Below are 24,460 nucleotides of genomic sequence, written 5' to 3'. Positions count from 1 at the left end.
CTTCATCAATCTCCAGAGAAAGCAAAAAGGGCCCCTGCTAAATGAACAATTATTGGAAGCTTATGAAAGCAAAGAACTTTGTTACCATCTCCATAAAGCAAACCCACCACCTCCTCCTAATACCTTTCCTCTCTTTTATCCCACTGTCTTCTTTCTCACTAAGTTTAGCATCCCTGTCTCCTTCTTCACTAAGATAATAGGATCCATCCTTCTACATATTAAGAAACATCATAACAGTCTGTTTATCTATTTCAAAGGGAAGTCTCAAGTTTCCTTACCTCCATTCCATTTTGGGGAGAGAGAGAGAGAGAGAGAGAGAGAGAGAGAGAGAGAGAGAGAGAGAGAGAGAGAGAGAGAGAGAGAGAAACAGACAGACAGACAGAGACCGAGAGAGAGAGAGACGGACAGAGACAGAGGCATAGAGAGATGGGTGCTGATTGGGGACCAGTCATTGTTGCTGTGGTCTTGTTCATCCTCCTTTCGCCAGGGCTGCTATTCCAATTACCGGCAAGAACTAGGGTAATGGAGTTCGGAAACATGATGACAAGTGGGATTGCTATTCTGGTTCATGCTGTCATATACTTCTGCATACTGACCATCTTGATCATAGCAATTGGTATTCACATACATGTCAATTAGTCCATATCATTTTCAGCCACCACCCACAGTGGTGTTTGTTCTTTTCTTTTAATTTTTTTCTGAAGTGATTCTTCCTCTTTCTACTACTGTGCTCCTTCTTTAATGTTGTCCTGCTACCTGATTGGTTTAGTTAACTTCACACTCGGCATTGACACATTGTAAAGGAGCATCTCAATGAATTGGTTCATAACATCAATCAGGCTCAACAACGCAAGGTTGTTCCATATTGAGTTTGATCTGACTTAGTTTCCAATCTATATTGTTTAAGTTTTATAGTATCAGCAGCTACACAGAAAGATCTATCTGTAATAAACCTACTTTTATGGAGTTGCTTATCATTTTAACACGAAGCATTGTCATCCAAGCATGTGTCAGAACCTAAGGGGCAAAATATCTAGACAAAGATCTATCTTTTCTATGGGTATTGTGAAACCATGCACTTAGAGGGCACATATCCTATACTGGAATTTTGCATATCAACTATTAGCAAAATGATTTCCTATACCAATAACCACAGACATTCACAACCAACTAAAAGAATAACAATAGAAATAGTTACGCATCTCTAAAATTGTCTCTAATTCAAAGTTCAGACCACTTCTCAAATATAATATGAATATCTAACAAATAAGATCAACAAAAATAGATTAAAGAGCAGTTAAGATGGTCTTGACACCACATGATAGAGGTGGATATACTCATTCTACATTTCTAGTCCTTCCCCTATGTGGCAAAAGAGGTTTCCACTTATTCACCAAGAAAAATGAAAAAGAAAAGAAAGTGATTTCAAGTTGAGGCCTTTAATGTACCCAGCACCTTGAGCCATGAAGCATGAGCCTTGAGCTCAACAAACACCAAAAAAACCCCGACTTCACGACCTCTTCGGCTTTTTAATCATTTTTTTCCCATAGTATTTAGAAAGGAGCTTAAGCTCAGCAGTGGATCTTGAAGACTCCTACTCCAAGAGGAATATATTGCACCAGAGGTCCAATGGAATGATTAAAATATATGTACATGTAGGATAAACTAGAATCAATTTATGCCGGTTTCTCAAATCCAAGACTATAACAAAATGGAAAACATCAGGGTCTATAAATAAGCAGCTTCATCTTCTTCAAATCAATTAAAGATTTGTGCTTTATATTAATAATTAAGTTCAAAACCAAGTACAGCCATTAAGTTACAAGTTACTCAGAAAAGAGACAGAGTGTACACAGATCCAAAGCGGCGAGAGTACCGGATCAGCCAGTATAGATGTGGACGTGGACGGCCAAGATGAGAATGGCATAGAGAGCGAAAAAGATGAGAGTGTGCACAGCTATGGCCTTGCCATTCGTCTTCATGCTCCCAAACTCCACCTGCCTACTGTTTCCCGGTAACGAGAAGAGAAGTCCCGGTTGCAGAAGAATGAACAGCACCACCCCAATCAATATGGGCCCCCAATCCGCCATTATTATTTCCTACAAATTGATTTTCAAATGAAATTTCGGATTTTTGGATGAGGGTTTCTGGGTTAGGGCCTGAAGTTACTAGCCTTCCTTCGTCGGACGCAGTGGGGATGAAGACGTAAGTGAAAGGATTTTGATTTGCTTATGTTATCAGGGTTTTCTGAGTGAGAGTGACACAGGATTCGGAATTGCAATTTTGCAATTCTAATAAGCAAAACAACCATGACGAACGGCAGAAGAAGCTACTAGCAAGCAAGTGAAGATTTTGCTTCTCTGCTTTCGGTTGCAGATTAGATCATTGCAGTTGGGTCCACTGTCTACCCTAGAATAAACGAATAAGTGCAATTGGGTCCCACGCACTAGCTCAAAGTTTTTTCCTTTGTTATTCTTTTCCTCTTTGACTATTTGAAGATAAAGCTTGAGCCTTTAGTGGCAGAATGGAATTGAATAGACCTGGTGGTGCTGAAATGGACAGTGATGGGAGCTTTTAACAGCAAACTCTCCCCTTTAAATGCTAAATGGAACTGCTATTGATTGCAAACAAAACAACACAATAATGCAATTTATATGACTGGCTGGCTGCGCTCACTGCTTATGCTATGTTATGTTATGTCATAGTATGTATGTATGGCCTTGATCACAATTGAACAATAGAAAATGATAAGGATGCTCTGCCTTATCCAATAAATCCAACCAAGGAACAACAACAGCTGCAATACCGAGAATTTAAAATTGAAGCAAGGGCTAAAGTGGATGGTTGATCAATATTTATGTTCTTTCCAGCTTTATGAGATTCCCATTCCCCTCTTTCAAGGGCTTAAATCCAAATCATATAGCATCCAAATCCCTTTTTTATATGCTCTCTCTATTATTCTTCTGCTGAGTCTGAGCCCTGAGCTGATCAAAGAAGGCTAGGCAGGAAATCTCGGGACAGAGGCTTTATTTAGAATGAAGAATTGGGCTGCTCCTCTCATAGCTTCAGGGCTGTTTGCATTTTTGTCACCAGGGTTGGTGTTTCAAATGCCTGGCAAGGAACGTCCCTTCGAATTTATGAACATGAAGACCAGCGTGGCCTCCATATTCTTGCACGCTGTTATCTACGGTTTGCTCATCATTCTGTTTCTTGTTATTCTTGACATTCACATCTATGCTTAGGAGGCAGCTGCCATCTCAATTGTCATTTTGTCAAAGAAAAGAAAAGCTGTGGTTTTTAGGATTCTAGCAGACCAACTTAGTGCTTTTCGTGAAAGAAGGATTTAGTTATGTTGTTTTACTCTTTTCATTTACTACCACTGGTGCTGTTGTGCTACTTCTACTTGTATATATTATTACCTTCATGAATTCTCCTTTGTGCAATGAAAAAAACTATAATTGATGTAGCCTTGACAATCTTTCTTATATTCTAGGGTATCTATGCTTGCCTTTCATTTACAAGCCAGATCACTCATAGCATAGGAGAGAAGATATTTGTTTTGCTTTCCTTTGGGATGGCAACTTGAATCGCAATATGCAGGAAAACAAGCAGAACTTGTGCTGTGGTCCTGCTCATGGCATGATAGCTTCCCAATTTGCATCCACAAGTTAATAATCGGCGTAAAAGTAATTCTTTGAAGACGAAATATAGCTTAACAAGGATCTAACACCACAAAAACATATGAACTTGACATGGAACAGAGAGTCAACCAGATTTTTTGGGACTTTCTTTCTTTTTTCTTTCATTAGCCAATGAATTTAGGTGATCCCCGTTAAAGCTTTACAGTTTAGCAAGAAGCACACCTCGTAGGAGCATGGTGACTACTTGTGCATCATGAAATTACCAGAAGAATATCCAGTTACTATATGAAACTCCACCATCCAGCAAAACTCAAAATCAATGACAAAAAATGTGGGACCAAGAGAACAGAATATTTTACCTTAGCATCTGACTAAATCAATCATCTAAGAATGCACAATCCAAACAAGTACATAACTGATCATCAACCTGAAACGTAAATGAGATAAATTCTTAAAGGGTACTACATAGTAGAGTTGAGATGAGAATTGGGTATGTTATCTGTGGCAATTTTGAGTTGATCATGAGCCAACATACATGTGGACACCAATAGCTAATAAGAAGATGCAGATGAGAGCAAAGTAGATAATGGAATGAACCAGTATGGAGATTCCACTAGTCTGAAAGTTGCCAAACTCTACGAATCGGCTTTTTCCAGGCATCTGAATCAGCAACCCTGGAGTGAGCAGTATAAACAGCACCACTGCTATGAAAACCGGCCCCCAATCCGACATCTTCGATGTGGTTCTTGCACTTGATCTCTTTGATCCCTCTCAAGATCCAAATCTGTTTAGTTGTGATCTGATCTTCTGCGAATGAGTTGTATAAATTAGTGACTAGTAAGTGGGAGAAGGAATAAGGATTGGTTGGTATGGAGGGGAAAGAAAGATGAAAGATGTGCATGATTATAAGGTTAAGCTTTGGGAGGAAGAGACAAGCGATAGATGACTAGGAAAAAAAGTGAAGGTTAGAGGATCAAGCTATTCCCTTTCCTTCTCACATGTTCACATTTTAGTATTTTGGTAGTTTACAGCTCACATCACATGCATCCCAAGGAAATTTCCCACATAACACTCAACCCGTACAATCACTTTGAATTGCCATAACTGTAAATCTGCCTCCTGCGCTATAGAGGGTAAGTTGGGTAACCAACCAATGACTTTCCTTTCACTCAGTTTCTGATATCCATGTACTTCTAAGTTCTGTGCATCACATGCCATAGGAACCAGCTGAGCTGAACAATTTTTTTTTTTCTTTTGATTGGTGGTACAGAACTTTCTTGTCACTGAAGCATTATAGAGATGCAAGTTCCTGTTTTTAAATTGTAGATAAGCCTCTTTATTTGGAGTGACTCCCTTTCATCTCCTTCTCCCCCTCCTTGTATTTCTCTTTTTATATTGATTTTGGTGGAGCCATTTGGATCTAATACACCCTTTGTTGTTAAAGATTGTTTAATGGACCGCACAAGTTAAAAACAAAAAATAAGCAAGAAACTGAGCCCAAAGGGCCAACCCAACAACCAAACTGCAAAATTCAAGAAGAGAAGAGCGGAATGGGCCGCTACATGATCCAATCCACGTTCGATTAGATTAATTAAAATAACAAAACATAAAAAACGATCGTCGACAGCAGGGTTCGAACCTGCGCGGGCGAAGCCCAACAGATTTCAAGTCTGTCTCCTTAACCACTCGGACATATCGACTTTGGTGCTTTGTTAATCGTAGATAGTTCTATTTAAACAAATCTCTTCCTTTAATCTTTTGGGTTTTGCTAATTGATTTGCTTCTCCTTCAAATTCTACTATTTTGGTCTATTAACCTTACCCCTTTCATTATAGTGCGGATTTTGCCCGCTTCAGTTTTGGTTTTAGCATGTTGCTTTGTTGGCTATTTTATAATTGGTACTTTAAATGTCATATTCATGTCTTTGATTATATTGTTGAAGTTTCTCTTTGATATTTTTTTTTAAAAAAAACACTACTCTTTTCTTTTTACTATCAAATTACCTTAGACCCTGTTTGGTTCATGAGAATTCAATTGTTTTCCCATATTTGGTAAGTCCAGACATGGGAAATGGTTGCCTGGCACATAAGAAAGTAGGGGGGAAAGTAAAGCCGTCCTCTTAACTTGGGTTTTGTTTTCCCTCATCGTGGGAAAGTTTGGGAAAATGAGCCAACATTCAATGCACAATTTTCATGACTACTTTGTCCCCATGAACAATTTATAATTACAACGTATCATTAAATGCATTCTTTTTTTATTTGATTTCATATGGGTATAATTAGAAAATTATACAAACTTTGTTTTCCATTCCTATTCAAAACAAACATGGGAAAGAAAACAAAGTAAAATCTCCCGATTACTTTTTCGACATTACCAAACATGAGAAAAGAATCTTTCATTCCCATTCATTGGGAAATGACATGAAAAATGATTTCCTTTCAAATCCATTCCGTGAACCAAACGAGGGGTGTTTTAACAATTGATAAGTGTCTCTTCTAAATCCAAGTTTTAAAATTTTGTGTGCACGTCACCACCACGTTAACCCCGTTAGATAAGTTTGATTTAATTTACCATTTCATTAATTTCAAAACTTAAATTTGTCCAATAGTCAAGTAAGCCGTGAGAAAAATGTCTTGCAATTTGCAGATGCCTACAATACTATTTTAGTCATGTGACGTTTCAAGCTAAGGAATGGGTATTTATTTTGTGTTCCCAAGTCAATACCCAGAGTGTTTGTTAGGTGTGTTCCAGTCCTGTCCAACAAAATGCTGCATAGATTGATTCATATGAAGAAAAACGACAACTACTGACATCGGAAATATATACTCTATTACCGATCAAGCCGAAAATTAATTTTATAGTAGAGCATATACGGGGAAGCATAATTATTGAGAAAACGACATGATCTATGTCCACCGACCGCATGTTCCGCATGACGTTTTTTATTTTTACAAACAATTCGATTCATAAAATATATTTTCAAATGAATCCAAACCGACGTTAGATTCTTTTAAATAAACAAATTGAAATTAGATTGCTCAATGAATCACACCAACTCCGCACATGAATTCGGAGATTTTCATATAGCAATCTTTTTTGAGACAAGGCTATAGTATTTTATTAAAGAAATTTTAAAGCAAAAGAAAAAAGACATTTTTAGTAGTTTAGTAACATTTGACACATACGATATTTTATCCTAAAAAAATCGTGTTGGATTATTGGATTAAATTCGTATCATTAGCTATTCATTAAAATAAATCAAAATTGTGCACAAAAAAAAAAGGACGAAAATCAATCAAATTAATCTTTCATTTGTAGCAATGATTTGGGTTCAAACAGATATAATGCCAAAGCATTTTTCGATTTGTCTTCATCAAGTATGATATTGGTATAAATTGGTCGTCGGATTGCCAAAATTGTCTGGACAAGTGGTGTGCCCAAATGTCTCAGTCGGAGTCGGCTAAATGATGCAACTCTAGGGTACAAAAACAAGTGGCGTGAAAAAACAGAGCATTGCTACTATTGATCCAAAATAAAGAAGAAAAAGCAGCATTGGCCAACAATGAAAAATCAAGTGCACCAACCAAAATAAGAGAAACAAGGAATGACTTTCTTCCACCAAGAAAAAGCTTTGAAAAAGAAACGATTTTTGTAGTAAAGCGGCCATTGCCGTGCTTGTAAGTTGTAAGATTGGCAAACTCAGTCAGTCACAACACAAAACAAGTATGTGTGTCTGTCTGTGTCAGTGCCATTTCCGTAAATATTGCAAATATCAAATGCTTTATTATTTAAATCATGTCGTGCCTAAACAAAATAATCTGTCAGTGGTCCACGATCGGTGACCCAATCCAGCACAGCCTCTGGTTCGTCATCATCACCACCCTATACCTTCCACAGGAGAGAGCAGTCACTGGTGTTGTATATATCTGCTTGCATCATAACCTTCATATAAGTAAAACCCAACAAGTTCAAAGGCAAAACCAAAATTGCCAAAAGTATAAATATATATATTTTTCCAAATTCCAATAGCGCAGACCTAAACAGAGATTGTGGGCAATGATGGGTCGGCTGCAGGAGAAGTTCAGGTCCTTCTTCAGCAACAGATGGCTGGTTTTTGTGGCTGCAATGTGGGTACAATCCTGTGCGGGTATTGGTTACTTGTTTGGGAGCATATCACCGGTGATAAAGAGCTCTATGGACTACAATCAGAGGCAGATTGCTAGGTTGGGTGTGGCTAAGGACCTTGGGGACAGTGTTGGCTTCTTGGCTGGGAGCTTGTGCGAGGTCCTGCCTTTATGGGCAGCTTTGCTCATTGGTGCTTTGATGAATTTTATTGGGTATGGCTGGGTTTGGCTTATTGTTACTGGTCGAGCTCCTACTCTGTCTTTGTGGGCTGTGAGTATCTAAAGGAGACTCTCTCTCTCTCTCTCTCTCTCTCTCTCTCTCTCTCTCTCTCTCTCTCTCTCTCTGTGTTCTTTTCAAGCATTTGATTTTCCTTTTATTGGTGATCTTAAAATAGTACAAGGTTTGGTTATTTGTTGATCTAGTTTGATTGTATATTTTGCCATTGTGGGTTGGTTTTCGATGGTCCTTTTCTCTTTCTCAACGTTGATTTCTCATCGATTTAATTTGATTTTTCATTCGATTCATGAATATACTGATTGAACAGTTTGAGGAAGATACAGGAATGGATGGTTTCTCTGGAAATGGATATTCTTTCTGGTATCTTTGGTTTGAGTTGATGATAAGACACAGTTTAATCATATATGTCCTTAAGAAAGGAGCTATCTTTTGCCTTAAACTGTGCTATTTGTTAGTTTTAAGTAAAGTTTGTCTTCCTTGTCCACATTCGAGAACATCGGATTGAAGAATTGAGTATATGCCCTCTGTTTAAGGCTCTGTTTGGATCCTGGAGAGGTAAAGAAAATGGAGAGAATTCGCAGAATTGCTATTCAGGGTCCCTGGAGGCTGGAGTCGGCATTTCTGCATTTTCAAGATCCTCTAAAAAATTTGCTTAATTGCATTTTTAATTTGATATGACAGACAAAAGAAATGGTCATCCTGCTAGAGTTCAATAGTGGTTTTTTATGTTTGCTTTTAAAAGATCTTCTACTGCGTTAGTAAACCTCGTTCATGATTACTTTTGATAGAGCAACAAAGTTCGTAACAAATTTAGAAACCATTTGAACACAATATGATTAGCAATGGGCAGGGGCGCCATGCATTCTTTACACAAATTACGAAAATGATTCAATATTTCTTTTTGTCACTTTGCTGTTGTTAAACCGTTGCATTTTTGCAGATGTGCGTTCTTATATTCGTGGGAACAAATGGTGAGACCTTCTTCAATACAGTTGCTCTGGTCTCTTGTGTGCAAAACTTTCCAAAAAGTCGGGGTCCTGTCGTTGGAATTCTGAAGGGCTTTGCTGGGTTGGGTGGTGCAATTATGACTCAGATATATGTGACGATCCATTCCCCAGACCATGCATCATTGATTTTCATGGTTGCAGTTGGTCCAACAATGGTGATTGTTGCTTTAATGTTTATTGTCAGACCAGTTGGAGGTCACAGACAAGTCCTGCCAACTGATGCCATGAGCTTCACGTTTATTTATAGTCTGTGCCTCCTATTAGCTGCTTATTTGATGGGGGTCATGCTAATTGAAGATCTAATTGATTTGAACCACACTGTGATCACTTTATTTACAGTCATTTTGTTTGTCCTCATCCTAATTCCCGTTGTACTTCCTGTTCAATTGAGCTTTTTCTCAGAGCCAAGAGCTCTAGAAGAAGAGGCACTCCTACCTGCGCCAGAGAAACAAGAAGCTGGCAAATCTGAACAAGATGCTAATGAGGTAATATTCAGTGAGGTGGAAGATGAGAAGCCTAAGGAAGTAGACTTGCTTCCAGCTTTAGAAAGGCAAAAACGAATTGCCCAATTGCAAACAAGACTATTCCAAGCAGCTGCAGAAGGAGCAGTGAGGGTTAAGAGGAGGAGGGGTCCGCATAGAGGGGAGGACTTCACCTTGACACAAGCTTTGATCAAAGCTGACTTTTGGCTTATTTTTTTCTCACTTCTCTTGGGTTCTGGATCTGGTTTGACAGTGATTGATAACCTGGGTCAGATGAGCCAATCTCTAGGGTATGATAATACACATATTTTTGTATCCATGATCAGCATTTGGAACTTTCTTGGTCGGGTTGGTGGCGGTTACTTCTCTGAGATTGTTGTGAGGTATGAACTGCTTACATTCTTATCTAGATGTTCTGTAATCATTACTTAAATTTTGGTTTTGTGACTTCCCATCTATCACTGTACATTCAATAGGGACTACGCTTATCCAAGACCAGTAGCAATGGCTGTGGCACAACTCCTTATGGCAGTTGGGCATATCTTCATTGCTTTTGGATGGCCTGGAGCAATGTACATTGCTACTATCTTTGTTGGGCTAGGCTATGGGGCTCATTGGGCAATTGTGCCAGCTGCTGCTTCTGAATTGTTCGGCTTGAAAAAGTTTGGGGCTTTGTACAATTTCCTCACAATAGCAAACCCTGCTGGTTCGTTGCTCTTTTCCGGTGTGATTGCTAGCAGTATATATGACATGGAAGCAGAGAAGCAAGCTCATCAGCACCATCACCTGCATACCAGTCCAGGATCAGTTTTCCAAGGCATGCTTAGACTGGATGCACCAAAGTGTGATGGTGCTATATGCTTCTTTTTAACTTCTTTAATTATGTCCGGATTATGCATTGTTGCATTTGTTTTAAGCATGATATTGGTACATCGGACGAAGATTGTATATACCAACCTCTACGGAAAATCCCGTTCAGCTGGCCCGTCATAACCAGAGGATTCCAACTGAATCATCCTGTATTTCCTAAGTTGCCATTTCAAAATAGAGTGCATTTGTTCCAAATTGTTGCTTGCATTCTTTGTCTGAGGTCGTGTAGAATGATGGAGGCAATTACACACTCCAGAAACTCTCGAGGGTCAGAACCAGAAACCAAGGTTTTTCCTTCCCTCCGTGTCCCAATTCAGAGCTATGTATTGGTTATGTAAGATTGTCCTTTGATGTGTTAGAATGTTGTATTGAATTTGGAGATTCAATTGACATTGAAATGTTTTGAAATTCAGAGTCAGTTTGTGCCCAATATTCTCCCATGATTGAATAGAAAGATTGTCACTTATTTTGTTTTTCCTGAGTTTCTTTTCTGTAACTTCGGATATTTACAGTTTTCTCAAGCATATTAGCAGCTTTTGCCTTGTTCTAAATAATCAAGAACTCCAACTATCAATTAGGAACCATGACGTTTTTTGACTTCTTTTTCATATGGTAAATCCATTTGTATTTGGTGCCGGCTCATTAATCGAAAATAACTGAGGATTGAAAGTCCAAAGGAAGTGCAGATACCTGCCCAGGTAAACAAAATAAATTATGAACAGATATTCTTTATCAATAAATAGGTCATATTGCAGGTATTCCTTCCTATACATTCCAATAAAACGACTCCCCCATGACCATGACAATTGTCACGAGGACAAACAGATATTACTGAGAAATGAGTTCTTCTTTGGAGACTATTATTTCACACAATGTGTTGTGCTAAGTAGAACCAGCAATTTATAGTCCCAAGATCCATCGTTCCTTGCTGGCTATCAATAGATCATGAATTGAAGGTGGTGCAGTCTGTCCTTATCTGCCCTTGGTCACCAGTCTTAACGCCGACCCTTCCGAGCTTCCTCATGGCAGTGATGAAGGCTCCATTGAAGTTACCAGGGTTGTTAGCAAAATCAATCACAGTAGGCCGAGATGCAGAGTCAGAGAAAAGAACCTGATCCGAACTCAACAACCCCTTCCCTGCAACCAAGTTTCTGTAATAGGCGTTGTCAAAAGTGTCTGGGGTTTCAGGGTCCAAGTTGATAACTTGGTCTGCATTTATGGGACAGGCTCCCATCAACTGCTTGGCATAGCCAGGATCCAAAGAAGGGTCCACAGGAGAGTTCGATGAAAAGTTGTAGAGGCGGTCTGAAAAGCGACCGCAGTGCGAAAAGCCTACAGTATGTGCTCCAGATAATGCAACAACATCAGTTTGGGAAAGATTGTGTTTGGCGAACATGGTATTTAGCTGATCGAGATTAAAGTTTGGTTCTGGCAAATTCCCAACGACCTGAGAGGCTTGTGAAACTAGTCCATCACGGCGTCCCAATTCTACGCTGAATGCAGGGCCTCCAGCCTGCAGATAATTTGAAAGTGGAATTAATATGTCATGAGATAAGTAGTGGATTGGATTTTTATTTGTTAACAAGCTTTGAGTTAAGTTTGTGCATCTGCCTTGCATGAGCCATGAGTGTCATGGTATGACTTACGAGGACTACACAATCCCGGGCAGCGAGAGCCAAAATGTCAGCACAAGAAACGACACCGGGGCATAGTGCTTCCACTGCTTGCTTGGCCTTGATGACGGTGTCAAATCCATCTCCTGCTAACGAAAGATTATCCGAGAAGTCCTTCTCTGCGTCCCCATTTGGTGAAGCGATCATGACCGATGCATCGCATCCCTGCAAATTCATTGTAAAGTTGAAGATTGATTAACCAAGAAAAGGATGAGTATATTGTGACATTTTAAACACCATGCCCATTGCCCTGCTTCAATGCTTGCAACCTACCTCAACAAAGCAGTCATGGAAAAATAGTCGCAAAGTGGCCGGAATTGTGATAGGCGTCTGGCTTAGTTTTGTAGAGACTGCCTGCTTCACTATGAATTCAACATTTGGACAAGTAGAGCTATAGAAGTTTTCTGCTAATTGTCCCTCTGATTCCCTCCCCTGCATAACCATCAAAACCAAAACCACCATTAACAGCAACAACCCTTTACATGCCTCCATCTTCCTTCTCTAGCCCACTCTCTCTGTCTTTTTCTCCCCGTGCGTAGTCTCCATTAAGCTATGAATCTTATTTATAGTCAGAGAAGATAAGAGGAAGTTGAGAAAGACAATGACAATCCTTCAAACCATAGGTAATTAAGATTGGTCATGCATATTATTACTTGCTCCAAGCGTCCAAAGTCCAAGACTTTGATTAAATGTCTTAATGTTCTACTTCTACATTGTAGCCATGCTCTATATTTGTTGGCCTCTGTTGTATTGGATGTAGGGTGTTGGGGGTTGGTCATTGTCTTGTAGAGGCATCTTTATGTCCAAATTACATATGCAGAGCCTCCTTTTTTAGCACACTTTGTAGCTGTCATTTATTTATAGTAGCATGTATGCTAATTCATAGTACGAAACACAATCTTATGAATTACTTGATTGATCATTATGATCCAACGATTTGTGCTTTTTCTTATATAAGCGATATTGAGTGAGGGGAATTCGAACGCGTGACCTCGGGTCTGGTGTATGGATAAATACTCTTAACTACTTGAATTGCAAACCCTTTTTACAATAATTGTAAACCTTTTTGTTGAACCTTGCAAGTCAAATTCAAATACGTGTAGCATCTATTCCCCTGTATTTGGTATATTTCTTTGATCATTTGGTTCTTATTAATTGTTGGTTTCCAATTGGCTCTCAACGCAACTACTCCCTTAGTCATTACTTGCTAGTTTGAAATGAAAATGACAAAATAGCAAATACTTATCTCCGACTTACGTAATGTTGCACGAGTCTAAGGTGACTTTCATGGTTTCATTTGAGTTCATATATGGTTCACATTTTGAAATTTGTAATGACGTGTGGAAAGAATAATTATACCATATCAAACAGGTTTTCTATTATTTTAGTAAATTCCTCAGATAAGTATTATCAAACAACAGTAACAACGTTACTTTCATTTCATGCCCTTCCTGCCTGGCCTAGCGTGTGCTGCATGTTTTTCAAATAATTATTGTTAAATCCAGTATTATCTCTACCAACTCCTAAAGTGAATAACTCATTACTTGCAAGCTGCAATCAAAGAAAAACGAACTGTCGGCATATGTGGGCTAGACCAGTTCGCGAAGGCTTGCCAACCTCCTTTTATCTGAATTTGAATTTGCGAAGGCTTGCCAGCCTCCTTTTATCGGAATTTGAATCACCTCCTCGTCCATTAGGGTAGTTTACAATATTAATTTTTTCAGGAAAAAAACTATCCAAGATAAATAAAGAGTAAATAATAAAAGAAATGCAAACCCAACACTTCTTTGACTATGCAAATAGGCCCATATTGTCTTTAAAGCCCAAACATGGCTTGAGAAGGATGATCTATAGATGGGCTAGTTTTCAGGCCTCTCATTGAGAACCAAGCCCGAATTTCGTACCCGATGTAAGCAGAAGCCGCTTAAGGTTCCGTTCGGTTGGAGAGAGTACAAATTACGATTGTCGATCAACCAGTATCGCTCAGGGCTCACAGTAGCAGAGAAAGCCGCGTCTAGCACAAAGCCATGGCGTCGATGGATGTAGAAGGACCACAGTTAGGGTTTCCGCACTGGAAGCCTCTCCGTCGAAGGTTCGGCCCTGAATCTCCTTTTTTCGCATCTGGCAACATCGAAAGAGAACTGCTTGCCAAACAGGTTCTCGTCTTTTCCTTTCTTTCTTATTTGTTTAAATCGTATGAAGTGTGACGTTATTGAGATGATTTGCGTCTCTTGAACGAAGTTTCTAAGCATCAAACACAATTAGCATTTCAAAATTATGCTTCCATCACATTTGGCTGAAATGAATTCAAATTTGAAATTGAAATTTTGTTTTTGGGGTGCTTTTTCCTTAATCAATTTACTGTAATATTCCGTAGCTTGCATTGGATTTAACTGAAGATGAAAGGCATCAACTTCGGAATATGGTAGATGAGGAAGGCAGGTATTCATAGTTGCATGAAATTTATAAGAAGAGTTTGATCATGAAGACACATTTTGGGTTTTGGTTGCTTTTTCCTTAATGTGAAATGTGAAGTGTGTGCTGTGCAGGGGGGTTTTCTGTACCATTGTTGGTTGTGGTGCTCGCTTGAGTTCCTTGGAGGATTTTGAAGATCACTATAATGCACGGCACACTGCATCTTGTTCTGTGTGCTCTAGAGTCTACCCAACGTCACGGTTGCTCAGCTTACATTTATCTGAAGCTCATGATTCTTTCTTTCAGGCGAAAGTTGCACGCGGCTATCCCATGGTATTTGCTCTTCATTTCTTCCATGACTCATGCTAGTATTGTCTGTATGATGTTGGGCTATTGTCTACACCAGTTTTTGTGGCAGCCCTCGTTAATTTTTTGCAAAAATGTTGTTGATTTAAAATATGAGAGTTTTGTGTGAAGCAAAGAATAAAAGGAAAACATGGCCATAGAAGTCATTTCATGCTTTCCTTTCTCTCTTTTGCCTTTCTCCCAGTCTGGGTGCTATCTTAAGGTCCTTACCTGACAACTGAACATTGTTATCCTTTAAATTTTCAAATCAAGTATAAGTATATAACTAGTTTTGCTTAAGCATGAAGAATGGATCTGGAATTTTTCAAAGCTCATGGTTTTGCTAGATGATATCTTGTCTTTACATATGCTTTCTGGTTTATATACTGAAATGATGATCGTAATTCAAAGAGTGAATCATTTCTCCATCTTGCTATTAATTTGGTTCGGATGTCTGTGTGTAACAGTATGAATGCCTTGTAGAAGGCTGTGATTTGAAGTTCAAGAACTATAAAAGTCGGCAACAGCATCTGGTGGACAAGCATAAATTCCCCACTTCATTCGAGTTTTTCAAGAAGGCTCAACCTTCCAAAAAACAGAGGCAGAAGAACCAACGTAAACAAGCTATTCCTAAGAAGGCAGATGCATCTTGTATGGAAGTAGAAAATGAAACCATTGATAGCCTTGTTTCTGCTGTCTCCAAATTAAGCACTTCAGACTCCAGCCCCTCATCCATCAGTTTTGGTCGTCGACCCACTCGCGGCTTGACATTTGTCCCACGAGCTGTTCAACGTGAGAAAAAGCCAGACTCCACATAGGAACAGAGATGGCAAACCTACAAGCCAATGTGCTTAGGATTTGTTATAATGGTGTGCCTTTTTCCCGCACCTGTAGGTTTGGCTTCGCAATCAACTTGGAAACAGATTCTTTGAAAATGTTGTAGGTGATGATGGTTAATTGTTCTTTAGGAATTTCCTATGTACCTATCGAAGGTTGAACCCGTTAGGAGTCAGCAGCTTGCTATTAGTCTGACACCCTCTGATTTCAAGGATGTCTTAGGTTCACCGATGAGGACGATATTGTTGTAATGGTTGGACCGGAGAAATCACACCTTGATTTAGCTGAATCTTTTCCTGGTATTTGCCACCTTGGGTTTCTTTGTTTCTTTTTCGGTTTACCTTGTTTTTTCTTCTTCATTTTTTAATTTTTTTCCTTCGTCTTCATTTTACTTCAAGCGTACACTCTTTTGCTTGATGGCACAAAATATGATACGTGTGTAAAAGTACAATTTATAGGAAGAAACTATGAAGATTATGACTGATGAGCCTGTAAGTTGGTACATAGTCCATTTGTAATTCACATAGAAAGTTGGGTTCCAAATTTTGTTCAGAATGAGTCTCGAGTTTGTTATGCAAGTTGGTAAAGATAATGTGCCTGCATTTGTACACTCGAGTTTAATTTTCCTCTCCGTATATTAGTGTAGTTTAAAATATTCGCATTGTATAAGAAAATTAAAAAAGGACATCACAATTGAAATTGCGGAATTGAGGTGGAAAATTGCTAGATCAATGAACAAAGATTTTGAGTTTTCGAGTAGAGTTACGCCGAAACGACTACTGACTGGGACGCGCAAATTGCAATCGAGGGGTGTTACTGTCTCAATGTATAAAAACCCCTGTTTCCTCCCAAATCAGCTCCTAACTCAAATTCTTGTTCGTGTTCTTCTCTCTGAGGCTCGGACCAAAACAAAAATAAAATCTTGGGAATTCGTCGGAAGTAAAAAAAAAAAAATGGACGCCATTGATTCAGTGTTTGATCCGCTAAGAGAATTCTCCAAGGACAGCGTTCGCCTCGTCAAGCGCTGTCATAAACCCGACCGCAAAGGTAATTCCAATTTCCATCCATTTCCAATCCTATCTTCACTCCGATCCATTTCGTTTTTCTTATAATTAATCCAATGTTTACGCTAATTGTAATGTAATCCTGTTAATTTGAACATCTTTCATATGGGATCTGTGTTTTGAACTGACTAATCTTTCCCGTGCGATTTTCTTTTTTCTATTTGAATGCAACAGAGTTCACAAAGGTGGCGGTCCGTACGGCTATCGGGTTCGTGGTCATGGGGTTCGTTGGCTTCTTCGTGAAGCTCATCTTCATCCCGATCAACAACATCATCGTCGGATCTGGTTAAAGTAAGACTCTCTTCTTGACACACAGAATTAAACTTGTATTCGTTTCTTTCTTCTTTGATGATCGCTTTGCATGCAATGGGTTTTCGCAATTGAAACTCTCATTTCTGCTTCTTGATTACCACCACTTGAGTGTTTGATCATCGTGTTGAAGAATCGAACAGATTTTGTAGCATAGACAAGTTAAGGATGTTGAGTGTTTATTTGTAATGTTTGTGGCGCAGGTCCTTTGGCATTTTGATAGAAAGATGAAAGTAAAGTTGGCAGTGAACACTAGGGATAAGTTGTAGCACCACCGAGTGCATAGGATGCTTGCAGTGTTTTAGACATTTGTTTCTTCAAGCGAGTTGAAATGATGTTTCTGAAACAGAACTTCTCACTGTACCCTACTCTCTTAGCTTGTGCCATTGTAATTCCAAGCATCTTTTGAACATTTTGCACCTTCTCTCTTGGTCCTGTCCAGCATAGCTTTTTTGTTCTCAATTGAAGCCAAATTGATTGGTCCTGTCTGAATGAGTAGTAACCTGCATCATCAAACTACGTTTAATCTCGATCTTGATATGCTGATTTTCAAGTTAATAGGTTAGATTGCTAATCATAAATAAATTGAAGTAGAACCTTGCATAATAACTGAGTTTCAAATTGCTATCAAGGGAGAAAAGCTCAGTAGGGCGGAACTAAAATTTGCGAACTTGATACAAGGTTATACAAAAGGGAAACAGGAAAGGAAAGGCAAGGCAAAAACTCATGCGCAAAGTAGGTCACAATGTAGAGTAGAAAAATTAGCATTAAGGACAAGTTCAACTTCCAAGGATCAGCAAGAATCAACAAACTGGAGGGACATCTGCAGCATCAGCAGACGCAAGTACTAGCTGAGGTTGGTTTCGAAGGGTGTAGCCTTCCTTTCGTGCTTTCTTTCGTTCCCGTTGTAGCCTGAAGTTCTCCCTCTTTCTAGCCCTGTAGCTGTTGGGGTTCTCAGGCTGCACTTGTTGAGGGTAAACACTCACCTGTCAATTATACAAGTCCCCGATTAAGTCTTAATCGTGTTAGTCTTAATCGGCCTTTGAAAGCAGTAACTTTAAAGGGGTTTAGGGACTCCAAATTAAACCTTCTTCTTATCAGGTCCATACTTCTCAAACTTAACCAAACCATCAATCAAAGAGAATATGGTGTGGTCCTTGCCAAGCCCCACATTCTTCCCTGCATGGAACTGAAATCGACACCAAAGAAAAACATCCAAAGGTCATAAAAAGATTTTATACGTCAATCCAAGTGGATAAAAACCAAGTCTTGGTCTTGGTGGTGTTAATTTAATTGGATAAAAATCACACTGAAATTACTCACCCTCTATTTCTGAGAACTTCCAGAATCCTTAATGATTCAACACACTCAAAGAAGGGAAATTCTTCACAATCCATCCACCCACCATTAGATTTATCAAACATGCATCTCTATAATCTAAGCTTCACGCACGGAGGTACCAAAATTCGAGTTCAACACAAATCATTTTCTGGTAAAAATGGTTTCAATTTATTTATGCCACTCTTCAATGTTGAGCCAATTGCACACAAACTTTGGGCTCAAAATCAGTACAACTTTAACCCCTAATATAACATTGATTTTACAAAATTAACAATATTTTGGTTTGGTTTGGTTTGGGTGTAATAGTGCGTACCTTGGTGCCACGCTGGCGTACAATGATGGAGCCAGCCTTGGCAGCCTGGTCACCGAAAATCTTGACGCCGAGCCTTTGGCCTGGGGAATCGCGACCGTTCTTGGTACTCCCAGCTCCTTTCTTGTGCGCGTTTTGAATCGTCAAGGCCAATCTCTTGGGGTTTGACACTAATGACAGCTTGGGACCCACTTGCAGCGAACCCAAATCGCCCCTGAAGAAGGACGACGACGATGAGCTTGAGCTTGAGCTTGAGCCCGAGCGCAGAGAAAGCCCTCTGAATGCACCGACTAGGTTGAAACTCATAGATGCAACCGCCATTTCTAACAACTAATCTTTCATAAACAAAAGAATATGATTTGGGAATTGTGTAATTGTCTGAGTAAAATTGTGTAGTCTGTGGACAGCCAAAGCTTATAGCTTTGAACGAAGAAGAGGAAGAAGCGATAGTGAAACCTTATCCATGGAGGCTGCTGATTGGGTTATCACTGCGAGTTCTTTTTTTTTCCTCTTTTAATTATTTGGGCCTGATTCAGTCTTTTACTGCAATATTGCTCCCTTCTCAAATTGGGCCTTACACAGCTGACCCAATTGATTTTACGAGCATGTTTATTTTTATTTTTTTACAAAACAATATTCTAATGACTCTAATGCACTCGGATGCAAGGAATTGGGTACACTGTCTTGGTTAATTGATCTAACTCACATCTGTTATGATCAAGTCTTTAATTATTGTGTTTTTCATGTTACGAGAATGAGAAGACATCGACTAAAAGTGAATTAAGGAGAAGACACAATGACCAAACATTCATCTTACCGCAAGGACAAGACGAAAATCCATGTGTGTGTATTGCAAAGCTGGCATTATTTTAACAAGGATGAATAGGTTGTTCGAGAAAAAGAGAGAAAAAAGGATGAACAAGTTATTAGAAAGGGGAAAGGATGACGCACCCAGGTACCATGGGAGTTTATTCAACTAACACTCCGTTGGTGCCTCATCCTCATGTCTGCTGCATGCTAATACAGACGATGTGGACACAATCTTGAATCTTCCACTGATAATCATAATCTGCGCCTTCCGGCATAGCTGCTCAATATGAGGTAAGTGATTATCATACATGTTCTTTCTTTTTGCGAATATTTTTCTACTTATTAATTAATTAAAAACATACCAACTAGCTAAACCCGAGTTACTCTGACTCATTGAGTAAACGAAAACGAGGGGTGGCGATCAGGTACAAGTCACTCTTTCTCCTACACGTCACTCCAAAAGTCTCAGTCATGTCAACTTCTTCTGGTTTGATCCCATAGGCCAGTTTCCAATCAAAGTGGCAGAGCAACTGAGAAAGTGCAAGTTCAATCATGGTTACCCCAAATGCTATGCCCGGACATATTCTTCTTCCAGCCCCAAATGGAATGAACTCAAAGTCAAACCCTTTAAAGTCAACGGAAGAACCGTGAAACCTCTCTGGCTTAAAACACTCAGCATCAACCCCCCAACTCTCCACATCTCTTCCTAAAGCCCATTCGTTGACAATCACTTTTGATTTAAGTGCCAATTCATATCCACTGATTTGGCACCTTTCCCTTGCTTCTCTTGGGAGCAATGGGGTTGGAGGGTGCAGCCTCAGAGTTTCTTTCACCACTGATTTCAAATAATCCATCTTTTGAACATCTGCTTCTTCAATTCTGTTTTTCTTTCCTTCAAGGGCTACTTGTCTTACTTCAGCTTGGGCCTTCTTCATCACTCTAGGGTTTCTCATCAACTCTGACATTGTCCATTCTATGGTAGTAGCTGATGTCTCACTCCCTGCAGAGAAGATGTCCTGCATTGCCAAAAAAAAATAAAAAAAATAAAAAGTTGGCATCTCAAGTTTAAAAAATAGTTGGTTTGTTCATTGATATATTCATTAATAATTAGTTGGTTCACGTACCATAATGACATCTTTGATCTGATCGGTTGTGAAGTTGAATTCCAGCTTATTGGACTCTTGAAGTTTTAGAAGTACATCAACAAAATCTTCCTCCTCCTCCTCTTCTGCCTTGTCAATGCCTGTTGTAGTACGACTGGCGATCAAGTCTTCCGATCTTTTGGTCATATGATCGCTGATGATACTTTCAAGAATTTTACCGAGCTTGTTGCGTATCCTTTTCATTGCAGGAATTTTCCCAGTAACATACCCAAGAAATCTGAGGGAAGGAAACAAATCAGGAATGTCAAACCCTCCAGCAAGTTTGATTGCTTCCTCAAGCAGTGAGGTGAACTCTTTTTGGTCTTTGCATTTTTTGCCAAATGCTGCTCTTGACACTATGCCATTTGTCAAGCTGAAGCATTTCTCACTGAAATTGATGGCAACTCCCTGCTGGGATACAGAGGAAATGGACTCAACAAGATTCCCTACCTCTTCTTCTCTTATTGATCTGAACGACTGCACACGCTTTGCGCTGAGAAGTTCAAAAACACAGATCTTTCTCAGCTCTTTCCAGAAGTCTCCATAAGGAGCAAAGGCAATACTTGCTTGACCAAAGGACATAACTTGTACTGCCAAAACCAGAGGCCTCTGAGAAAATGTAAGCTCATGTGTCTTCAACACCTCTTGGGCTGCTTTGGAGGAGGAAATTATGACAGCCTCCAACTGGCCCAGCTTTAGGTGCATAATGGGACCGTGTTTCTTGGCTAAGTCTCTCAATGTATGATGTGGTAGTGGACCAACCATATGATGCAAGCTTCCAATAACAGGCAGCTTCCATGGCCCTGGAGGAGGTGACTTGAGGCCTCTGGCTTTGAATCTCTTCCAAAACAGAACCAGGACACAGAGGAAGAGAGAAGTGAAAAGAGGAAAATAGGGTGTTTGGAGCATTAGGGACATAACTGGATCTACAGAAGCTGTGTTTGGCTTGGTAGCGTGGAGAGTGGTTGTGTTAAATGGAAGCAATCAGAAACTAAAATTGAGAAAAACAGAGTGTGGAGAGTGGGATTTGAACCCACGCCCTTTCGGACCAGAACCTTAATCTGGCGCCTTAGACCAACTCGGCCATCTCCACTTGCGACGTCAGAGTTACACCCTCTCCGTAATATCCTGTTCTTATTGGGTCAGAATGGAATCGCGCATCAATTAAGGTGAAAATGGAAATTTTCAATTAGGAACTATAGGTTAAGTAAGGCATTCAATTAGGAAATATAGGTTAGGTAAGTTGGCCACGCAGTCTGCTCACCCATTACATCTAAATTCGAACCCATTTCCCAAACATTATAAATATTTAAAATATTACCTTTGTTATAATATATATATATATATATATATAATATTATGATACTGAGCTCCTGCTGCAACTTATTATGTATATATAAGTTAACATCTCAAAACTACACCAACAAGGTCCCATGGTCTAGTGGTCAGGACATTGGACTCTGAATCCAGTAACCCGAGTTCAAATCTCGGTGGGACCTTTTTCTGTCCATTTTTTATGCGTTTAATTTTTGTTCGCAGTATTAGGCTGCAGATCAAAAAATTTGTTTTGTTTTGTGTTTTTTTCACTGCTTTTAAGCGAAGTCTGTCCAGTTGTTCATTGATCTGTTACCTTCTTAAAAACAAATTTACTTCACAACCGAAATCCAGTCTACATATAATGAGCAATTGCTACAACAAACAACAGCTACATAGAGAGCCTGGACAAAGTAGCAGTCTGAAAACAAACTACATTGCATCACTGATACATGTTCCAATCTACCTTGGCTTAAATAAAGGAGACACCCTCCTCCGAACAATCTCTTGAATCTGCTCTGAAGACAAAACTGATGCAGCACCGTCAAAATCGGCATTTTCCATCTGCTGACGCAGCTGTATGAACAATACCCCGCACCAATATGTTATTCAGAATATATTGGCTTTGTTGTTCTTTGAATTTCAAATTGAAATTGCATTCACCTTCCTAAACTCTATTCCAATTAGATAAAATAAAAAACAATCTTTCTGTCATTTAAGCTTTAAATTCTTAATTGAATGTGAGCTAAGAGATTATTATATACAGCCACATACCTTCTCAAGGATTGCAGATTGATCATCCAGGGGAAATTTCCGCATGTGCTTTAGCATCTCCAGTTGCTGAAAAATATTTACTTCGGGTGCTTTAGAAACATCCACATTTACCATTGAAGTTGTTATATTTGAACAGATATTACCTGCTCCTGTAATTTTTCTTGAGTATGCATCCTTTCCGCAAATTCATCTGCTCCAAGCTCAGCTTCATCACAGGCCATCTCCTCCCTGACATTCCATAGATGAGTACTGCTAACAGCAATATGCAATACAAATATCTGACCCTTTCTTGTTATCCTTCCCCACCTTTTAAAGGTAAGATTTGTAGTTTTAGCCCAATATCTAAGGCTAACACACATGGGCACAAGGCTTACAAGTTACAAGACTCTAGAATCCAATGAACTCAAGCACTCCTTGTGATTGTCACTTCAAAAGGAAATAAGAAATAAACACTGAGCAGAATTTTTAACTTCTAAAATGGGCAGAAGAGGATTACCTTGCAATGAACTTATAAAAGCGGATCATCATATCCTGATCATTCTCATATTTTTCATTCACCTTTCCCAGGGATGATATGCCAAACCTTGGATCTGTAGTAAAGAAACCATTTGCTTTTACTGAGGTTGTACCGTGATTGTGGTATAAACCTTACAGTGGCCATAGAATACTAGGTTTATCTGATGTATAAAAGATCAACACTGCTAAATCTTTTTTTCCTAACTAGAGCGAACTTCTCAACTGCAAGTATCAGGCACATACATTTTATCTCAACATAAAGAACGAATTGAGTCGATAAATGTAAAACTGCAGTATGATATACATCATGTTTTGGGATTTCCAGTTAGATATAGATTAACACAATCAACTATGGAACCTTTTTCATTATTGAGCACCTTATTTAACAATGGGCTGTGTAATATTATCCAGTTTCTTTAACCCCTTTCAGTTTGAATTTTGTAGTAGGAAAAATATGTGAATGCAGCAACTGTTCACTGAGGAAGAGATCAAGGATTCCCATCTAACAAACAGTATAATATCCTAAAATTGAACTGGTGTCTGTAAGAAGAAAGATACCTATTTATTAATATAATTAGCATTTCAAGATAAAACTTACCAATCCCCATCTCTAGAAATATCTCTTCCTGGATGGCTGTGGTTATGGCTACAGCTTCCTGCGTATTAGACATCATCAGATAATGAAAAGCCAATTAAACAAGTAACAGTTAATTATCACATTCAAGCTGAATTTTCAATAGCCCATAATGCACTGTGTTGGATAAACTCAGGAATTAAATCAAATGACCTGTTTGTCGTCAACACCATCAGCGATTCTTTTCTTCACATCTGCAATTCCAAATAAAAGGATTTGAACCACCGCCAAGAAACACCACCGAGTAATGAAGAAAAGTAAAGATATATTGATATATTTTTTGTTTTTTGTTTTTGCAGAAAAAAAAGAAAAGAAAAGGGAAAATGCGTGCGTGCGAGGATAAAAGAGGAAAACTGTACCGGGCTGAGAGGTGAGGAAAGAGAATCGATCGAAGAGATGAAGCAACTGTTCCCTTGACAGCATTTCTGAGGAGCTCTGCAACTGCGAACCCATTGATGGAGACTATTATTAGAGACACCCTTCCTTGTCTCTGTTATTGATAAGGTCTATAAAGAGAGACCCTCCCTTTTTCCCAAGCCATGGCTTTTTTCTTCTAAATTAAATTCCCAATCAATTCAAATTTTGAAAAGGCAAAAATAAAAAAAACTATCATT

General features: G+C 39.1%; 10 protein-coding genes and 3 non-coding genes across 15 annotated transcripts; 6 read left to right on the top strand and 7 right to left on the bottom strand.

Annotated features, from left to right (window-relative positions):
- LOC18783285 lies at positions 20 to 3,431 on the top strand. Its single transcript, XM_020559223.1, has one exon. The coding sequence runs from the start codon at positions 427 to 429 to the stop codon at positions 637 to 639; it is 213 nt and encodes a 70-aa protein (XP_020414812.1). The 5' UTR covers positions 20 to 426; the 3' UTR covers positions 640 to 3,431.
- LOC18781680 lies at positions 1,753 to 5,011 on the bottom strand. Of its 3 annotated transcripts, none has more exons than XM_020559222.1 (3): positions 4,177 to 5,011; positions 4,001 to 4,068; positions 1,753 to 3,646 (listed from the first exon to the last, which is right to left on the bottom strand). In XM_020559222.1, exons 1-2 carry the CDS (start codon positions 4,371 to 4,373, stop codon positions 4,026 to 4,028), a joined length of 240 nt encoding a protein of 79 aa, XP_020414811.1. In that variant the 5' UTR covers positions 4,374 to 5,011; the 3' UTR covers positions 1,753 to 3,646; positions 4,001 to 4,025. The 3 variants fall into 3 exon arrangements, with proteins under 3 accessions (XP_020414811.1, XP_020414810.1, XP_020414809.1); XM_020559221.1 differs by lacking the exon at positions 1,753 to 3,646 and adding an exon at positions 3,676 to 3,881; XM_020559220.1 differs by lacking the exon at positions 1,753 to 3,646 and having other exon boundaries at positions 3,678 to 4,068; positions 4,177 to 5,009.
- On the top strand, positions 3,017 to 3,464 carry LOC18784092. Its single transcript, XM_007216577.2, has one exon. The coding sequence runs from the start codon at positions 3,036 to 3,038 to the stop codon at positions 3,240 to 3,242; it is 207 nt and encodes a 68-aa protein (XP_007216639.1). The 5' UTR covers positions 3,017 to 3,035; the 3' UTR covers positions 3,243 to 3,464.
- On the bottom strand, positions 5,260 to 5,341 carry TRNAS-UGA. The gene has a single exon. It is a non-coding gene; the product is annotated as a tRNA-Ser (tRNA).
- Positions 7,461 to 10,557, top strand: LOC18782802 (protein NUCLEAR FUSION DEFECTIVE 4). Its single transcript, XM_007214892.2, has 3 exons — positions 7,461 to 8,036; positions 8,944 to 9,875; positions 9,969 to 10,557. The coding sequence occupies exons 1-3, from the start codon at positions 7,698 to 7,700 to the stop codon at positions 10,483 to 10,485; spliced, it is 1,788 nt and encodes a 595-aa protein (XP_007214954.2). The 5' UTR covers positions 7,461 to 7,697; the 3' UTR covers positions 10,486 to 10,557.
- Positions 11,044 to 12,846, bottom strand: LOC18782530 (peroxidase 55). Its single transcript, XM_007216093.2, has 3 exons — positions 12,309 to 12,846; positions 12,009 to 12,200; positions 11,044 to 11,875 (listed from the first exon to the last, which is right to left on the bottom strand). The coding sequence occupies exons 1-3, from the start codon at positions 12,525 to 12,527 to the stop codon at positions 11,306 to 11,308; spliced, it is 981 nt and encodes a 326-aa protein (XP_007216155.2). The 5' UTR covers positions 12,528 to 12,846; the 3' UTR covers positions 11,044 to 11,305.
- Positions 13,956 to 15,961, top strand: LOC18781935 (zinc finger protein 511). Its single transcript, XM_007215808.2, has 4 exons — positions 13,956 to 14,191; positions 14,413 to 14,477; positions 14,585 to 14,783; positions 15,263 to 15,961. Exons 1-4 carry the CDS (start codon positions 14,063 to 14,065, stop codon positions 15,611 to 15,613), a joined length of 744 nt encoding a protein of 247 aa, XP_007215870.1. The 5' UTR covers positions 13,956 to 14,062; the 3' UTR covers positions 15,614 to 15,961.
- LOC18784392 lies at positions 16,350 to 17,489 on the top strand. Its single transcript, XM_007215163.2, has 3 exons — positions 16,350 to 16,679; positions 16,871 to 16,987; positions 17,209 to 17,489. Exons 1-2 carry the CDS (start codon positions 16,364 to 16,366, stop codon positions 16,984 to 16,986), a joined length of 432 nt encoding a protein of 143 aa, XP_007215225.2. The 5' UTR covers positions 16,350 to 16,363; the 3' UTR covers position 16,987; positions 17,209 to 17,489.
- Positions 17,587 to 19,136, bottom strand: LOC18782769 (50S ribosomal protein L27, chloroplastic). The gene is made up of 3 exons (XM_007217703.2): positions 18,660 to 19,136; positions 18,093 to 18,194; positions 17,587 to 17,991 (listed from the first exon to the last, which is right to left on the bottom strand). The coding sequence occupies exons 1-3, from the start codon at positions 18,975 to 18,977 to the stop codon at positions 17,809 to 17,811; spliced, it is 603 nt and encodes a 200-aa protein (XP_007217765.1). The 5' UTR covers positions 18,978 to 19,136; the 3' UTR covers positions 17,587 to 17,808.
- Positions 19,847 to 22,119, bottom strand: LOC18781768 (premnaspirodiene oxygenase). Its single transcript, XM_007216060.2, has 4 exons — positions 22,106 to 22,119; positions 21,664 to 21,736; positions 20,591 to 21,553; positions 19,847 to 20,482 (listed from the first exon to the last, which is right to left on the bottom strand). Exons 1-4 carry the CDS (start codon positions 22,117 to 22,119, stop codon positions 19,847 to 19,849), a joined length of 1,686 nt encoding a protein of 561 aa, XP_007216122.2.
- TRNAL-AAG lies at positions 21,621 to 21,701 on the bottom strand. The gene has a single exon. It is a non-coding gene; the product is annotated as a tRNA-Leu (tRNA).
- Positions 22,036 to 22,107, top strand: TRNAQ-CUG. The gene has a single exon. It is a non-coding gene; the product is annotated as a tRNA-Gln (tRNA).
- On the bottom strand, positions 22,235 to 24,436 carry LOC18782339. Its single transcript, XM_007214985.2, has 7 exons — positions 24,206 to 24,436; positions 24,000 to 24,040; positions 23,811 to 23,868; positions 23,193 to 23,286; positions 22,840 to 22,924; positions 22,697 to 22,762; positions 22,235 to 22,498 (listed from the first exon to the last, which is right to left on the bottom strand). Exons 1-7 carry the CDS (start codon positions 24,297 to 24,299, stop codon positions 22,385 to 22,387), a joined length of 552 nt encoding a protein of 183 aa, XP_007215047.1. The 5' UTR covers positions 24,300 to 24,436; the 3' UTR covers positions 22,235 to 22,384.

The sequence above is a fragment of the Prunus persica genome, chromosome G3 (genome assembly GCF_000346465.2).
Source record: "Prunus persica cultivar Lovell chromosome G3, Prunus_persica_NCBIv2, whole genome shotgun sequence".
NCBI classification, from domain to species: domain Eukaryota; kingdom Viridiplantae; phylum Streptophyta; class Magnoliopsida; order Rosales; family Rosaceae; genus Prunus; species Prunus persica.
Note: the sequence above shows the minus strand (reverse complement) of the source record. Positions and strands in the feature narration are given on the sequence as shown.

Excerpts from the sequence above, each read along its gene's own strand:
- LOC18783285 (XM_020559223.1), top strand. The coding sequence starts at position 427 with ATGGGTGCTGATTGGGGACCAGTCATTGTTGCTGTGGTCTTGTTCATC.
- LOC18781768 (XM_007216060.2), bottom strand. Across the intron at positions 21,554-21,663 it reads GTCTAAGGCGCCAGATTAAG|CCAAACACAGCTTCTGTAGA; the intron begins GTTCTGGTCCGA and ends CACGCTACCAAG. Across the intron at positions 20,483-20,590 it reads AGATCAAAGATGTCATTATG|GACATCTTCTCTGCAGGGAG; the intron begins GTACGTGAACCA and ends TTGGCAATGCAG.
- LOC18782339 (XM_007214985.2), bottom strand. The coding sequence starts at position 24,299 with ATGGGTTCGCAGTTGCAGAGCTCCTCAGAAATGCTGTCAAGGGAACAG. Across the intron at positions 24,041-24,205 it reads TTTCCTCACCTCTCAGCCCG|ATGTGAAGAAAAGAATCGCT; the intron begins GTACAGTTTTCC and ends TTGGAATTGCAG. Across the intron at positions 23,287-23,810 it reads ATTTCTAGAGATGGGGATTG|ATCCAAGGTTTGGCATATCA; the intron begins GTAAGTTTTATC and ends TCTTTACTACAG.
- LOC18782769 (XM_007217703.2), bottom strand. The coding sequence starts at position 18,977 with ATGGCGGTTGCATCTATGAGTTTCAACCTAGTCGGTGCATTCAGAGGG. Across the intron at positions 18,195-18,659 it reads TACGCCAGCGTGGCACCAAG|TTCCATGCAGGGAAGAATGT; the intron begins GTACGCACTATT and ends TGTCGATTTCAG. Across the intron at positions 17,992-18,092 it reads ATGGACCTGATAAGAAGAAG|GTGAGTGTTTACCCTCAACA; the intron begins GTTTAATTTGGA and ends TATAATTGACAG.
- LOC18781935 (XM_007215808.2), top strand. The coding sequence starts at position 14,063 with ATGGCGTCGATGGATGTAGAAGGACCACAGTTAGGGTTTCCGCACTGG. Across the intron at positions 14,192-14,412 it reads GAGAACTGCTTGCCAAACAG|CTTGCATTGGATTTAACTGA; the intron begins GTTCTCGTCTTT and ends AATATTCCGTAG. Across the intron at positions 14,784-15,262 it reads TTGCACGCGGCTATCCCATG|TATGAATGCCTTGTAGAAGG; the intron begins GTATTTGCTCTT and ends TGTGTGTAACAG.
- LOC18784092 (XM_007216577.2), top strand. The coding sequence starts at position 3,036 with ATGAAGAATTGGGCTGCTCCTCTCATAGCTTCAGGGCTGTTTGCATTT.
- LOC18782530 (XM_007216093.2), bottom strand. The coding sequence starts at position 12,527 with ATGGAGGCATGTAAAGGGTTGTTGCTGTTAATGGTGGTTTTGGTTTTG. Across the intron at positions 12,201-12,308 it reads TCCATGACTGCTTTGTTGAG|GGATGCGATGCATCGGTCAT; the intron begins GTAGGTTGCAAG and ends ATGAATTTGCAG. Across the intron at positions 11,876-12,008 it reads CCCGGGATTGTGTAGTCCTC|GCTGGAGGCCCTGCATTCAG; the intron begins GTAAGTCATACC and ends AATTATCTGCAG.
- LOC18784392 (XM_007215163.2), top strand. The coding sequence starts at position 16,364 with ATGAACAAAGATTTTGAGTTTTCGAGTAGAGTTACGCCGAAACGACTA. Across the intron at positions 16,680-16,870 it reads TCATAAACCCGACCGCAAAG|AGTTCACAAAGGTGGCGGTC; the intron begins GTAATTCCAATT and ends TGAATGCAACAG.
- LOC18782802 (XM_007214892.2), top strand. The coding sequence starts at position 7,698 with ATGATGGGTCGGCTGCAGGAGAAGTTCAGGTCCTTCTTCAGCAACAGA. Across the intron at positions 8,037-8,943 it reads CTACTCTGTCTTTGTGGGCT|ATGTGCGTTCTTATATTCGT; the intron begins GTGAGTATCTAA and ends GCATTTTTGCAG. Across the intron at positions 9,876-9,968 it reads TTCTCTGAGATTGTTGTGAG|GGACTACGCTTATCCAAGAC; the intron begins GTATGAACTGCT and ends TACATTCAATAG.
- LOC18781680 (XM_020559222.1), bottom strand. The coding sequence starts at position 4,373 with ATGTCGGATTGGGGGCCGGTTTTCATAGCAGTGGTGCTGTTTATACTG. Across the intron at positions 4,069-4,176 it reads TTAGCTATTGGTGTCCACAT|GTTGATGATCAGTTATGTAC; the intron begins GTATGTTGGCTC and ends TTTACGTTTCAG.